A 16,180-nucleotide genomic window follows, 5' to 3' on the forward strand; every position below is an offset into this window, starting at 1 on the left:
TCTGATCACTGTCAGTGGCAGGGGGCTTCTTCCTGCTTTCCCTTTCGCCTCCCTGCATTGTGCCTACATATGCAAATTAACCGCCATCTTGTTGGCAGTTAATTTGCATATAGCCCTGATTAGCCAATGAAAACGGTATTGGTCGTACGCCAATTACCATTTTTGTCTTTTATTAGATAGGATATCCTCTAGCACACTGCTGCATATCCCTAAGAGTATCCAATGTGAAAAGAGCCATGAAATATGATTATGTATTCAACAATGTGCTATATACCAAATTCTGTTGGGCTGATATGAGTACAGTGGCCTTTTAGTTGCATCTGAAACTCTGAGCGAAGCCATGGTTATGTGAAGCCAATAGATAAGAGAGACTTGACTATATAAAATCTCATGGGCCTCTCTGACTTATATTCCCAGGTACTGCAGAAGTTGGGGAAAACTGTGGAAACCAAAGATGAACGGTTTGAACAAAGTGCCAACAACTTTTACCAACAACAGGTAATCTGGAGGGTGGCGAAGGGGAGCTTAGAGGGCTAAGTGGTAGAGGAACAGCATGTTCTTCAAATCAGAAAGCATTCCTAGTAACTCACCACCCACGCTTGCACTCAGAGTGCCCCACTACCCACCTGCCAGGGGAAGGAGCCCAGCGCAGCAGGCAGGAGGCTTCCACGCTCTCCTCCCGTGCCATGACAGGGTGGAGCCGCCACATTGCTCCTGAGACAGGGCAGAAACAGGGAGGCGCCTGGAGAAGGCGGGACCAGCCCGAGGCAACTTGAGGAACTGAGGGCGGGCCTTGAAGCAGCCAGAAACAGCCAGAGGGATCAGGGGCTAAGCCCGGTGTGCTGGGATCCTAGTCAGTATATAAGAGGATAAAAAAGCTGTGGTACATTTACACAATGGAATACTATACAGCTGTAAAAAAACAAGGATCTCTTACCCTTGAGACATCATGGATAGACCTGGAAATTAGTATGCTTAGTGAAATAAGCCAATCAGAGAAAGACAAATATCACATGATCTTATTTATATGTCTTATTTATATGTGGAAGCTAATGAACAAAATAAACTGACAAATGAAATAGATCCAGAGACATGGAAGCATGGAACAGACTGACAGATCTCAGATGAAAGAGGAGAGTTGTGGGGAGAGGGGAAAGGAGATTAACCAAAGAACTTACATGCATACTAGAGGCCCAGTGCATGAAATTTGTACACTGTGGGGAGGGTCCCTCAGCCCAGCCTGTGTCCTCTCACAGTCCGGGACTCCTCGGAGAATGTCCACCTGCCAGCTTAGGAGAGTGTTCCTAAGCTGGCAATTGGACATCCTTCTTGCAGTCTGAGAGCCCTCATACCTTACTGCCCATCTGCTTGCTGCTCCTTACAACTTGGCTCACTGCTCCTTAGCGCTGCCGTGGAGGCAGGAGAGGCTCCCACCTCTGCTGCTGTGCTCACCAGCCATGAGCCAGCTTCTGGCTGAGCAGTGCTCCTTCTATGGGAGCACACTGACCACCAGGGGCCAGCTCCTGCATTGAGTGTCTACCCCCTGGTGGTCAGTGCACATCATAGCGACCGATCGTTCTGGTCATTCCACCATAATGGTCACTTAGACTTTTATTATATGGATATGCATAGCCCATGGACACAGACAATAGTGAGGTAAAGGTCTGGGGTGGGGTGGGAACCAGGTGTAGGAGGACAAAGGGAATAAAATGGGGAACATTTGTAATACTCTAAACAATAAAAATAATTTTTAAAAAAATTACATTATTGACCTCTAAAGATAAGGACTCTTTTAAAATATAATCACCTACCTGGCTGGTGTCTCTCTGGTTACAGCATCAGCCCGAGCACTGAAGGGTCTCAGGTTTGATTCCTGGGCAAGGGCGGGTACCTACCTGGGTTGCAGGTTCGCTCCCTGCCCCAGGTTGGGGCATGTGTGGGAAGCAACCAGTCAATATGGCTCTCTCGTATCAATGTTTCTCTCCCCCTTCTCTCCTCCGCCTCCCTCCCACTCTCTCTAAAAAAAATAAAAATAAAAAAAAGCAATGGAAAAAATACCCTGTGATATATAAAATCACCTAAAATATTTTATTTGCACCTAAAAATATTTTTCTGTAAACATTTACTCATAACAAATCAGAAAGTACAAAAATAAAAAAATTAATTTAAAAATGATTATTTTATACTGTTTTATATCCTTACAATTACTTTGCTATATATGTGTATGATCTCTAAATATATCCACTATAAATAAAAGAGGTTTGCAAAAGTGAAATTATTCCATTTATATGGTTTTATAACTTGCCTTTTTCACTTAACAGAATAACACAAATATCTTTTCAGATAGCTCATGTTGACTATCTCACTAAAACATATGTAAAAAAAAAAGATATGTCTTAGTGATATTGAAAAATATTAGCAATAACTTCTTTTTTTAAAAAATATATTTTATTGATTTTTTACAGCGAGGAAGGGAGAGGGATAGAGAGTTAGAAACATCGATGAGAGAGAAGCATCGATCAGCTGCCTCCTGCACACCCCCCACTGGGGATATGCCCGCAACCAAGGTACATGCCCTTGACTGGAATCGAACCCGGGACCCTTCAGTCCGCAAGTCGATGCTCTATCCACTGAGCCAAACCAATCAGGGCAACAATAACTTCTTAATATCATAAAATATCCAGTCAATGTTCACACTCCCTTAATTGTGTCTTTTTTATAGTTGGTTTACATCAGCAACTGGCTGACATGTTTAACCCTACCAGACCGCTGTACCGATTTTTAGGTTATTTCCACACAAAGGTGGAATATTGGCGCTAGATGAAAAGGTAGATGAAAGGTAGACCTATTTTCTACAATGTCCCTAAGTTCCATCTTATTCTAACCACTTGTTTGCATGTAACTAACATTTTTCTATATCATGTTGGTTTTTTCTCTTTAATGCTCAGGAGCCCAGGTATAGGGGACAGTTAGGTTCAGGGCCTCAGGTCTGGTAGGATTAAATCTCTTAAAATTAAATCTCTTAATCTGTAGGTTTCTAATCCTTCCCTTTGTAGTTTATTTGCTGATGATACTAGGTTGTTTTCCTGCAGTCTAAATTTTGCTGATTGAATCCCCGTGGTATGTTTAACATGTTCCTCTATCACTTGTATTTTCTGAAAATTAATAGTTAGATTTAGAGCCTTGATGAGATTCATATTTTTGTTTTTGTTTCTTTTGGTTGGTGGGAAGAATATTTATTATTGTAGGTGTTCTGTTCTCCCAGCTGGAGGCACATCATTATGGTTGTCTCCTTTTTTGTGTGGTATTAACTGCCATAGGTGCTCATTAACTAGGGAATCAGTGTTTTACATTAAGCTCTCTAAGTAATTGTGATGTAGCAGCTACTCTGAGAACAGCATTTGGCAACCACTGATCTAGTCTAACTCCTCTGAGGGGAAATGCCATCTGATTGAGAGGGAAATGATTTCATCAAGGTAACAGCATAAGAGTTGCAGGATTCAAACTTAAAACCTGGGCTTTTTCCCCTGTACCTCAATAAAGGCCTCTCTGGGCCTCTTCTCAACTCCAGTTATTGTTCTGCTTTCAACTCCAGGGTAAAAAGAACAGGAGTCAGTAAGATGAGACCCACTTGGAAAGGTTTCCAGCTCTTGGCCCATTCTGTCCCTCAGTCCTTTCTCTCCCTCTCTGCCTTATAAGATGGTGCTGCAATGGCAGATGTGTGAATAGAAAGGATAAGAGATGGGATCATCAAGAAGAAAAAGAATATCAGATGGGACAGTTCCCTCAGAATTCTCTCTGCGAGCCGACCAACTAAATGTCACTTGATAGGGAGAATATTTTTGAGAAATGAAATGGAGTTAGATTAGGAACAAGGAAAAACTTTTCTCCTGAGAGAATGCTGCACCTATAGTAACTCATGTTTGAACATGCTTGGAAAGTTCATTTAACAAACATTTATTTCATGAGTGCCTGCTGCATGCGGGCACTGGGCTGGATGCTAGGACTTCACAGATAAGAAACATACCTGCCCTCAAGGCTCTTACAGTTTAAGAAGAAAGAGAGTGATAATACAGTCAGGTCCGAGGCTGGACCTGGAGTGGCTAAGACGAACAGGAGGAAAAGGGACAAGGCCAGAGATTGAAAGTTAAGCATTCTGGACATTGGACCAGTTGGTCACGTGCCCTTTTCCTCATCCACAATCAACTTGTAGGTAAACTTTTTGTTAATAAAAAAAATATCACTCCCAAACTTTCCAACTTGATTTCAAGGCCTTGCACTTGCCTAGGTTCCTAATCAAATTTCCATAGGTAATTTTTCTTTGAGGGCTCCACTTGCTTCCCTCTTTTCCCTCTCTCCAAAACATATTATAAGGGAAGAATTCTTTTTCCCAAGCAGTACTTTAATCCCTTATTTCTGGTAGCTGAGAGCTGCTTCCAAATCATTGCCTTTAAAATCCAATCTAACAATCTAGCTTTTTCTTCCCCCTTCTGGACCTCCATTAGACCAAACACTTTCAGCACTTGCTCAAGGTTGGTCATGCTATTTACTTATTTTGCTGAATGTTTGGGTTTCTCTGGTCCATTTTTCTCCAGCAAGTAGGGAACCCCAGGACTGGGGCCTTCTTTATCCTCACTACCCCAGTCTCCTAGAGAACATAGCTCTGTTTACCTACCTGCTTAGGAGAAGCTTCCAGAGTGAGTGGTTCATTAACTGAGGGCTGGGACTGTTTGTATAGGGATGGGAGGGACTAAACTCAGACTCTTTATAGTGCTGCCAGGAATTTGACAAGGCTTCAGAGAGCAGAAGCGATACAAAGATTTAGAGCTAAACATCGCCTTACCCGGCATTTATAGATGAGGAAACTAAAGCCAGAGAAGCAGAATAACTTGCTAGTTGGTAGCAGAGACAAGTATTTGATTCCCAGACAAGTGAGAACCTGGGGTGATTTAGCCTAGAGACATTTCAGGGAAGACAGGTCAGAGAAATACAATGACATTCAGCACAGGCACTGGGGCGGTGGGGGCTTGCCTGGGGTGGGAATGGCTGGGGGAGGGGGGGCAATTGGGGAAAAAGAAGACATATGTAAAACTTTAGACAATAATAATAATAATAAAATGAAATTCAGTGTTTTTCGCCACCCCACATCCTACAACCACCACTTCATCTCCTTAAAGGAGGGAACAAGAGCATAAAGGAAGAACTTTGAGGAGGCTTGATTCTAAAACACAAAAATGGATTTGGACTTTTGTGAGGTGTGCTGGAGGGCAGAAGGCATTCACATTTTATGGACTATGGTATAAATAGTCCCCCCTAGTATTGAACAGTGTGCATACAACCTGCATGATCATACATGGTAGCCTGATCATTGACCTGGTTTTTTAGGCCATATAATATCCAATGGGATAAAAATTAAGAATTTTATTTATAGAAATTATGTAAGATTTTACCAGCTTTTGTTCCTCACATATGTATTTTTTCAGGCCAAATCTTCATGGTGAAGTAAAGAGTTGAGTCCGAATTGTTTTCTTTCAAAAAATAAATTTAAATCCTTGTTAATTTCTATAATCCCTAAAACTCTTTCAGAACTTTTTAAAACCTGGGTTATCACATTTGCAAAACTCCCAAACTTATACCTACCTACCATAGCCATGTTTAAAAGGTATTATGGTTGGTGCGTGAGAAGAGATCAACCAAATAACTTATATGCATAACCCATGGACACAGACAATAGGGTGGTGAAGGCCTGGGTGGGAGTGGGGGCGGGCTAGAAGGGGTCTATAGGAGGAAAAGGGGGACCTATTCAACAATAAAGATTTTAAAACAAATATTATGTACATTTAACATGTTAGAGTATTAAACTTTTTTTCTGTTAATGAAAAAGCGAGGAGGAAGTGAGACATCCTTTCTGGTGAATGCTGAGTGTTTCGGAATTTTTTTTAACCGACCAAATTTGTCTCCATAATGCTATTGCAACACTTTCTCACGGTCAACAGTGACCTCCCATTACCAAGTCCAGTAACTTTTACAGATTCTTCCTGCATTCTAACTGCTCTGTAGCATCTGACTCTTTTTGGTAATTTCTCTACTGCTGTCTTTATTCTCCTTTGCTATGACACACGACACAATCCCAGGTCATCCCCCTCTCTGACAGTGTGTTAGACCACCTTGAGACTATCTTTGTTTTCATGTCCCTTGAGCCTGGTAATAGCCCCTTGAGGAGGACTATTAACCTGAAGTATGGTGAAAGGTTTGGACTGGTTTAGAGGAGAGCTCTGGAGGCCAGAAGATAAATGAAATAATTAGTCCAGTTTTCTTTATTTGACTGGGTAGATCTAGATTTTCTGCTAAAATTAAACAATAATGGTCTTTACTTCAAAGATGTACACAAAATTTTAATTTAAGTTGTTAGATAGAATTTTCAGGTTTTCTCCTATAAATTTTTTATAGTTTTGGTATGCTCAATAGCCTACCCAGTAATGAGCACAAGCAAATAAAACAAATGAACTAGTTCACAAGTATGTACTGAATAATGCATCTTAGCTCAGATTCTTCATCACCTGAACTGGTAGGAGGATCACGCTTCTGACCCATGGGCCTGGCCTTTCAGTCCAGTCCCATACTCCTAAAGTCAGGCTCCAAAATGTCAATGGTCCCGCTTCTAACTTCCTTCTTATCTAACTCCTAAAAGCTGGAGTTCACACAGAAGGGAAAGGGTCTCTAAAAAACACCCTGAGGAACAATTGAAGAAACCTGTGAAAAAGACTTGGTACAGGGCATGTGAAAGATCTCTTTAAACATATGTGCAAGAGAAATTATATCTGCCAAGAGTACAAAAGGTGAGATGGTGCCACAATATTGAGTGCCCAGTGGGCTAGTGTAAACAGATGTGCATTCACCGGGCTTTCATTCCACAGTCCATTGATTTACCTGAAGGGTGTTTGCATTTTGTGAAATGCCTCTCCACATTGCAAATGCCATCCTTCTTTGTCTGTACTCAGCTGTTTTCACACAAGGCTCACTGCCCCACAGCAACTATCCACACAGTCAGCAGATGAACTAGAGGTGCTTGTTGCCTGCTGACTTGTGGAGTCTCACCGTTGCTCTGGACTCCTCCGTGAAGAATTGCATGCCACTCATGCCAGTGACCAGACTTATGGCTTATACATTAGTGGTTTATTTAAATTGTATTTTAAGAGATTGAGATGTTTGTTTGGTATGCATTTTAATAATTAGAAATGGCTCTTGTAAACAGGTCATTTATCAAAGAAAGACCTTATAATATGCACCCATGTAATTTTATCTGGCTGGAAATAAACGCATTTTGTAGCAAAAAGAAAAAAAAAAAAACTTTGCCCAGTGGGCAAAAGTTCTGATAGAGCTATTTTAAAATGAAGTTCATCCGCAACAGAAGGTTATGTGAGTTTCCGGTTGCTGGAGGTATTCAAGAAGCAGAGGCTAAATGAACATTTGTCAGAGCTATAACAAAGTAGCTCATCTATTGAGTTGAGAGTTGAACTGCCAAACCTAAATGATACCTTCATCTCCTCCTCCCTTCTTCTGTTTTTAGAGGGAAGAGACCTAATCTCTGCTTGGGAGTCTTAGCATAAAAAGTGAGAATTCAGACACAGAAGCAAAGATCGAATCAGGCAGATAGAACTTTAAGTGAGGACACTGGGGTTGGAACAGGAGAGTTCACACAGAAGGGAAAGGGTCTTCAGAACTTTCGTAGGAAATGTTAATGATGAGGGTCCTTGGAAGAACGTCTAAAGCAGGAGGCTGACGGAAGGGAAGGGTAAAGTGGGCCAAGGCAGAGAAGGACATTAGGGGAGGAGAAGAATGGCCTGTGTGAGGGAGCAGAGAAGGAAGAGGGTCTGGTGTCTGCAGAAGATGGTAGCAGTTTACCCAGAGAGGAAGGCATAAGCCAGAGGATCACTGAATTTCAACCAAGAAACTTAGGTATAGGCTCTTGTTCACTGGAAGGAAGGACATGGGAAAGAAGACATACCAATGCAGTGGGAACAATTGCCCCTTAAAACCTGCCCCAAAGAGACAACCTTCAACTTCTTGGTAAAGAGAGTAAAAGCTAGTTTACATTTGCAAGTGTTTGAAGAAATTCAGGATTGATCCCTGCTTTTAAGCTACTTTTATACTTTGACCACTGCAGCGTCTTTCCACATATATCTCTTTAGTCACCAAAGGCATTTCTCTTTCAGGCAGAGGGCCTCAAGCTATACAAGGAGCTGAAGAACTTCCTGAGTGCAGTCAAAGGTGGGTATTGCAGCACCGGAGAAAATGCAGAGGCTTTATGCAGCTTCGGCAGGTTTGGGGGATGGGGAAAAACCCAACCGACTCAGGGTTTTTATCGCTTGCTTGCTTGCTTCTGACTCCTGGAACTTGGTGGGCCAAGGAAGAGTAACTTTTTCTATCCAGCCCCAGCCAGCTTCCCTCACTGATAACCCAAACCTTCTCAGTTTATCCCCCTGATATGCCTGTTACCCGTATGATTATTCCAAACTACTTTTGGGAAACTTTATGGAGCTCTCTCCTTTCAGTAATGCATGAAAGCTCAAAGAGAGTGTCAGAAACCCTGCAGGAGATCTACAGCAGTGAGTGGGACGGTCATGAGGAGCTGAAGGCCATTGTAGGGGTAAGTGTTCCGGGCTTTCCAACTCTTCCCAACTCACTCCTGCCCTCATTTCAACATCACCTTAGCGTCTCCATCAAGCAAATAGGAAAACAAAGGAGCCAGCCCTAGCCGGTTTGGCTCAGTGGATAGAGCATCGGCCTGCGGACTGAATGGCCCCGGGTTTGATTCCGGTCAAGGGCACGAGCCAGTTCACATTGTTCATTTGTATAGTCTCAGTCACAGGTAGAAGAAAAAACTGCAACTATGAAGGTAGAAACAAGTTTTTCCTAATCTGTGGACTCTCTGTTTTTGACCCTTTTCCCCTCTTTAAAACCTTATGGAAGGTTTCATGAAACCTAACTTCATGTAATTGTTTACTCCCAAACTTACCTATCCTTCAAGCACTAGAGTCCAATACTCTGACCATCTATTCCTGTTTTTAATCCCTGAATGTATGTCTAGCCTTTTATAGGGCAGTTCCTTGGGGAAGGGCTGCTTCTTCGTCTGATTCTTCCCAGTGCTCAAACAAGGAAGTCCGCTGCAGAAAGACTTGGGGTATTTCCCTGGTATGCAGTTGTTGAGAAGTGGAGCCCTCACAACTCCCCTTTGCCTCTGTCCCACAGAATAATGATCTCCTTTGGGAAGACTATGAAGAGAAACTAGCTGACCAGGCCATTAGGACCATGGAAAACTATGTAGCCCAGTTTGGTGAAATTAAGGTACTCACTGGATTTACACAATCAGGGATGGGTTATGAGTGGCCCATATAAGAGACCATATTGGGTTAAACTTGTAAGTAGAGTTAGAGCCCGTGGTTAGGAACAAAGTTGAGTAGGTTAGGAGAAGGATTAAAGTTGAGGGTTAGTCAAGAGGTTAGGGTGGAGGGTTAAAGGTAGTGTGGAGGTTATGTTTAGACTTAGATTTCAGTGAACTAGATTTGGACTGATTTTAAACTAGATCCAGGTTAGAGCATCCCTTTTAGTTGTTTGAAACCGCTAATGAGACTAAAAGATGTTTATGGTAGAGAAGCAGAAGGAGTCATAATAGTTATCTGCAAATATTAGAAAGTCTGTTAGTTTAAAAAGGAAGTGAACCTGTTCTAAACAGTTCCAGAAAGCAGAATTAGAATTCATTCAATTAATATCACCTAGTCTGCCAGGCACTAATTTTAGATTAATAGGAAGAAATGAGAGGGAGCCTTAATTTTCCCATAGTTAGAGCTTTCCCAAAACGAAGTAAAATGGAATATACTATAAGATAGTGGGTTGTCTATTCTCTGTTCAAACAGAAGCCAAATTACTTCTTAATTTAGTAATTGTAGAGATAGTTCATGTATTGCATTGGAACGTGGACCAAATAATTGTTAATATCCTTTCAAATTCTGTGATTGAAAGAATGAGACGGATCAATGACAGTATACTTTATAGTTTGGATCTTTGTTTCACAGTAGGTAAAAGTGGTTTAGATGTAAATTTTTTATACTGGAAGAGGAATCTGAGCAGAAATTCCATTTGAATCCTCAGTGGTCATAATATTTTTATTGTGCTTTAGGATTTTCAAAGCACTTCATATTCAGCATTTGATCTTTAAAATAACACCAAAAGACAAATAAGGCTACCGAGGCTTCAAAAGAGATGGGCCTTGCCCTCGATCACAAGGCTAATCAATGGCAGTGTTGGGCATAAAATCCAAAACTCCTGCCTTTCAATTTCATAGGATTCTCAAGACCACTTATCCCAGAGGCTGAACTAGTTTCTAGTGAGTTCGTAGAACTAGTTTCTACTGAATTCGTAGGAAATGTTAATATTTAATGCAGGCCTCCAAGTGTGGGAATGCCCTTTATTTCCCCCTGAAAACTCCCATTCTTTCCAGATAAGGGAGATCCCTTGGGTACAAAAGGATATTAGAACTTGAAATTTGGTAATAGGACTCAGGAATTTTGCCTCTCTGTTTGATACTCTGTTACCTACTTCCTGGCCACTGAAGAATATCAAGGCTTTTTCTCATGATTCTGGGTTAGGAAAGAATTGCCAAGAGGGGTCGGAAACTCGTGGACTATGACAGTGCCCGACACCACCTGGAGGCGGTGCAGAATGCCAAGAAGAAAGATGAGGCCAAGATTGCCAAGGTAAAATAAATAAATAAATAAATAAAATAAAAATAAAAAAGCCTAGTAAAGCCTCCCCAGTCACACTATGTTTAGGAAATAATAAATTCAACCTCCAGGGTCCTGAAGGAAGTCCCTGTTTCCTCTGACACCGATGCTCTAAGAATAGCCAGAGAGTGAAGGCTGGGGAGGGCATGGCTCTGAGGAGAGGCATGGTTCCAAGTAAGCCTGGTCCCTGAAAGGAGAAAAGCAGCAGCGTCTATCCTGGGGCTCAGGATTGAGGGGAATTGTCCTGTCTCTTTTACCAACCAGGCAGATGAAGAGTTCAACAAAGCCCAGCTTGTGTTTGAAGACCTGAACCAAGAACTACTAGAGGAGCTACCTGTTCTTTATAATAGGTAATGACTAAGATTCTGGAAAGTGCTGTCACCTCTTGAAAAAAAAGCATCCAAGAGTAGGTTGTAGCCTCAGCCTGGCTAACTTGTGTAATATTAGGCAATATTATCTCTCTAGACATTGGTTTCTTCATATGCAATACAGAGATAACCATCCTTGCCCTGCCAGCTTTTCCGGCTTTAAAGACAAGATGCTTGTTGAATAGGAGAGAGCTTGCAAGTAAAGTGCTGTCTTCATGCACAGTAAGGGTGTCTGGTTTCATGCCACAAGGATGGATTGTTTTAAACAAGCGTGGTTTGTGACCATCCAGATTTACATAGATAAATCATGGGATGATTATTTCCATTAATGAAGATGTCTTTGTTTCACAGTAGTAAAAGTGCTTTAGATGTAAATTTTTTACACTGGAAGAGGAATCTGAGCAGAAATTCCATTTGTATCCTATTTTCTTTTCACTGTACAAGCTATGCTTTAATGCAGTTGCAGCCATTGTATTTCATATTGTCACTTAATATTAGTTTACATGTGATGGAACCTTTTTAATAACTACATGTATTCTAAAACATTATAAGACTTAATTTAAAAAGAAGTGAAATTTAATAGTTTCTTGAAATGTAAATTTTCCCAATTCAATTCCAGTAGAATTCCATTAATGTACATATAGCTTCACAGAAGTTCAATATTGCATAATGAGAAAGAATAACTGCTTATTATAATTGTATTTCTTTTTTATTTACATATAATATTTCCCTTTTTTGTATGTCCTTATATTTATGTAGCACTTTAAAAATTCTTCAAAGCACTTTAATGTCTGCTTCAATACCTGAAGAGCCTGAATCAGATAACTTCATGCAGCTAGAGATCTGTTACACTTTGGTGTCAGCCTGGGCTGAGTGTCTCCTCTGGCCTTCTCACTCCTGAGGGTCAAGTGTGCTCCTGGGCTGGCTCTGGTGAAGCAGATCCCAGAACATCCTGAGTCTTAGGATGTGGGGTGCTTTTCTCTGAGGGTCCTTGGTGGTGGCTGGCTTTGACTAAAGCTCCTACCTTGTGTTTTCAAAAAAAAGACTTTCTTTACCAACCCTTTACCTGAATGTTTGTTGTTTTGCCTCCTGATAGTCGTATTGGCTGTTATGTGACCATCTTTCAAAACATTTCCAACTTGAAGGATGTCTTCTACAGGGAAATGAGCAAGGTGAGACACAGCTGGTCAATTTAGACATCTCAGGGGATTTTTGTAGTAAATATGAAAGTAGTCCTAATTTACATAATCATTAGTATCCATATCAGCACCACAGATTTTTACCCTTTTCTCATGATGAAACAAAAGCACTTGATTAAACTGTGTTGACCATATTAAAGCATAAATCCATATCAGAGGGTCCTTTCCATCCCCGTTAACAAGTGAATAATAGCATCAAAACTTGAACTTCAGATGAATAAAGGAGGTTAGGCCTATGGAAGGAACAGCTGAAATGGGAAACTAAGTAGTGAAATATCTATCTTTGGTTGCTACAGAACAAAGAGGACAGTGTTTAAGCACCAATTTCTCTGGTAGTTCATTGGTCTTGAATAGGGCCAATCCTACTCAGTGACATGCAGGCACAGAACTGACCTCATGGAGTCTTTTCTAGTCCTGGGATTCCAAGACTCTTAGCTATCATCAACTACATTCACATCCAGATGCACACATGTTCCGCTCCACAGTTATTTTGGCTAAATTATGATTTGCCTAGTTAATATTACCATGAGTTTTCATGCCCTGGATCACCTGAGAAGCTAGAATCTCAAACATCAAGGACCAGCCTTAAAAGCTGCCAGTCTGATGGAAGGAGCAGAACTTCAGAAGGAAGTCAAGGAGGAAGGGGTGGTGTGGGACAGGACCCTGCCAAAGAAATGAAGAGGAGTTTTATAATTAAGGGTGGGAAGGTTTTATTTGGGAGAGCTGTCTGAAAGAAAGTAGAGAAGGGATATGCCAGTCTCAGGTTCCATCTGGCTAGCATCTCTTTCTCTCTTGCTGGCTCTAGCTGAACCACAATCTCTACGAAGTGATGAGCAAATTGGAGAAGCAACATTCCAACAAAGTCTTTGTGGTGAAGGGACTATCAAGGTGAGCAATTTCTGAGACTCTTGTTTCACTTGTCCGGTATGTGAACATATTCAACAATCTTGTCTTCCATCCCAAATCCTGGCCATTCCTGTGTGCTTATGTGTATGATATTGTCTGTTGTTACACTCCTGTATAAATTATTTTACCTGTTATGAAGTATTTCAGCTATAACTACAAGTATAAAGAGTAAGACAACAAATAGCCACATACCTACCACAAAATTTAAGAAAACAACTATAACCCCCTGGCAATGGGCAAGGAGACACCTGATTGGTGGTGTTGCTCTTATATCAGTCAGGGGCAGAGCAGACCTACAGTCCTTAGTTCATCCTAGCTTGATGCCTGTGTCGGTGGCCAGAGCTGTTTCATGCCTGAGGCACATAAAAAAAAAAAAAAGAAAACAATATATAAAAAAGTTTAATATGCAAAGTGTCCCTGCGGGAGTTTGGGAGACCAGGAGTTCTATCTCTCGCTATGATGTGCACTGACCACCAGGGGTGGTGTGGAACGAAGGAAGGCCCCAGTTGGCAGCCAGAAGGCCCCTGTCGGCCCTCATCACCGGCCAGGCCTAGGGACCCTACCCATGCACGAATTTCGTACACCAGGCCTCTAGTTATATATATAATTGAAGCTACCAGTATCCCTTCCCCACTCACTTTCCACCAAAGGTAATCACTATCTTAAATTTAGTATCTATTATCCCCCTGCATGTCTTTTTACTTTTATTATACACACAGAAAATATTTTTTGCATGTTTTTAAACCATATAAATAGAATTATACTGTATTTTTTAAAAACTTATTTCGTTCTTAGTATTGTTTGTGAGATTTATTTATTCTTGTTGTTTCATGTTGCTAGCTCTGTTCTTTCCATAATGTTATGGATGCTGTTGTATGACTAGTTCACAATTTATCTCTCCTCCTGCTAATGAATGTTTGGATTGTTTCCTAGTTTTTGCTATTGCAAATAATGTTGCAGTGAACACATTTTACATTTCTCTTTGTGAATATTACCAGGAGTTTCCTTAGGGTGTGTACAGGGAGTGGCATTGCCGAGCCACAGAGTCTGTGCATTTGGGCTTCTTCAGCCTTACTAGACACTGCCATTGCCAAATTGTTCTTCAGAGTGATTGTTTCCATTTACAACCCACCAACAGTAAATAAAAGCCCTCATTGCTCCATATTCTTGCTATATGTAACGTTGTCATACTTAGTTTTCAACCTAATGGGTGTGAAATCTAATTTTTTTGCAGTTTTAATTCACATCTCCACAATTGCTAATGAGCTTGAACATCTTTTCACATTATTAGCCATTTAAGATTCCTGTTCTGTAAGTCTCCTGTTTATCCTTTTTTCAAATTTTTCATTTGGATTGTTTACCCTTTTTACTTATTTTTTTTAGAGAGAGAGAAAGGGAGAGGAAGAGAGAGAGGTAGAAACATCATTGAGAGAATCATTGACAGGCTGCCTCCTGCATGCCCCCTACTGGAGATTAAGCTGTAACCCAGGCATGTGCCCTGATCAGGAATCGAACCTGTGACCTATTGGTTCATGGGTCAGTGCTCAATCACTGAGCCACACCAGCCAGGCTCTATACCCTTTTAAAAATATTTTAGTTATATGAACTTTTGGGGGGTTAAAAAATATTCTGGATAGTAATTATTTAATGATACGCATTGCAAATATTCTTAATCTGTTATGGATTGATTTTCCACTTTTTTCTCTTTTTTGTGGTGTCAATTGCCATCATACATTCTTTATGCTGGTAGGAAAAGCAATTCACTGGTCCCTCAGAATGTGATCACTTTCTTATTTGGAAGCCTTTATTCAGGAAGTTTGATTACGTTCCTTCTATGGTCAAGTTTTATGCTGAGAATTAGGGATCCAAAGACAGAGATTTGTTCTTTCCCTGAAATGATTTACAAAAAGTTGAAAGGACAGAAAATGTGCATAAGGAGATAAGGACCAATTTAAACTTTTGCACATATAAAGTGCCTAATGAGACCGGTAGGAATGCCAGAGAGATAAGTAATTGCCAATGTACAGACAGCCTGAGAATGCGTTAAAGAGGTGATGAAATTGAGCTTGAGACTTGACGAAAGAATAGGGCTCACATATGTTGCTTGAACTTCTCATTTAGCAATTAGTTACAAACTATTAAAAAGAATCACTAAAGAGCCAAAGTAGACTTCCTAGGAGAAATCCCTTTGGATCAAAAAATTCTCTCCTCTTTCCAATATTGAAAACCATAGTTCTCTCTAATTGTTCATTCATCTAAAACTTATGATTACACCAAGATGTCTCAGACCCTTGTAGGGATATCTGGTGTTTTCTTGCTGTGTCCTGGGCCTTCTACACCTACTGACCTCTAGAATTGTAGCGCTAGAAAGAATCTTGTGTCACTCAGCTTATGTCATAACAGAAACTCCCTTAGAAGGAACTTTCTTTTACCTCTTTCTCATCCTGTCCCCATCTCCCATCCTAGTGCTCAGGGCACACACATAGTTGGCACCTGTCAAGGAAATACTTGTGAGTTGCTTAATCACTCAGTGTACAGTACATAGGAGGCCTTAAGAAGGTGAGGAGTTAAGCTAATGCTGGCTGTTGAAGCACTTAACACAGTATCCAGCCTACTTGATAATTGTTACAGTTAAATTTTTTATTTATGGTAGTTATGTTCTATAAAGTCACCATAAGCACTAAATTAGTGAATACTGAACCACTGTTCCCAGGGGAAACATGATTAGGTTTCTGTGAGTCTCTGGTCTCAACATTTTCATCAACTGATCAATACATAACCTTGTCTTCTGTGTGTTTCTGTTTAAAGACAATTTATTTAATATATGTTGTTGATTCATTAACATTGAACTCACAGTCCACAGAATTATATAACTCATGTCTGAACAAAGCTTATAACATACATATTTTCTCTGTAAGGCACA

At 40.7% G+C, this 16,180-nt stretch overlaps 1 protein-coding gene across 1 annotated transcript in view; it reads left to right on the top strand.

Annotated features, from left to right (window-relative positions):
• The first annotated feature begins 396 nt into the window (after nt 1-396).
• BIN2 (bridging integrator 2) overlaps nt 397-16,180 on the top strand; it is a 21,777-nt gene continuing 5,993 nt past the window's right edge. Inside the window, 8 exon segments of the mRNA XM_015559631.1 lie at nt 397-498; nt 8,217-8,271; nt 8,556-8,650; nt 9,253-9,348; nt 10,650-10,757; nt 11,049-11,134; nt 12,249-12,324; nt 13,157-13,239. Of these exon segments, the coding sequence (XP_015415117.1) occupies nt 8,558-8,650; nt 9,253-9,348; nt 10,650-10,757; nt 11,049-11,134; nt 12,249-12,324; nt 13,157-13,239 (542 nt within the window). The 5' untranslated portion in view covers nt 397-498; nt 8,217-8,271; nt 8,556-8,557.

This window comes from Myotis davidii, unplaced genomic scaffold (genome assembly GCF_000327345.1).
Source record: "Myotis davidii unplaced genomic scaffold, ASM32734v1 scaffold233, whole genome shotgun sequence".
In the NCBI taxonomy this organism is placed as follows: domain Eukaryota; kingdom Metazoa; phylum Chordata; class Mammalia; order Chiroptera; family Vespertilionidae; genus Myotis; species Myotis davidii.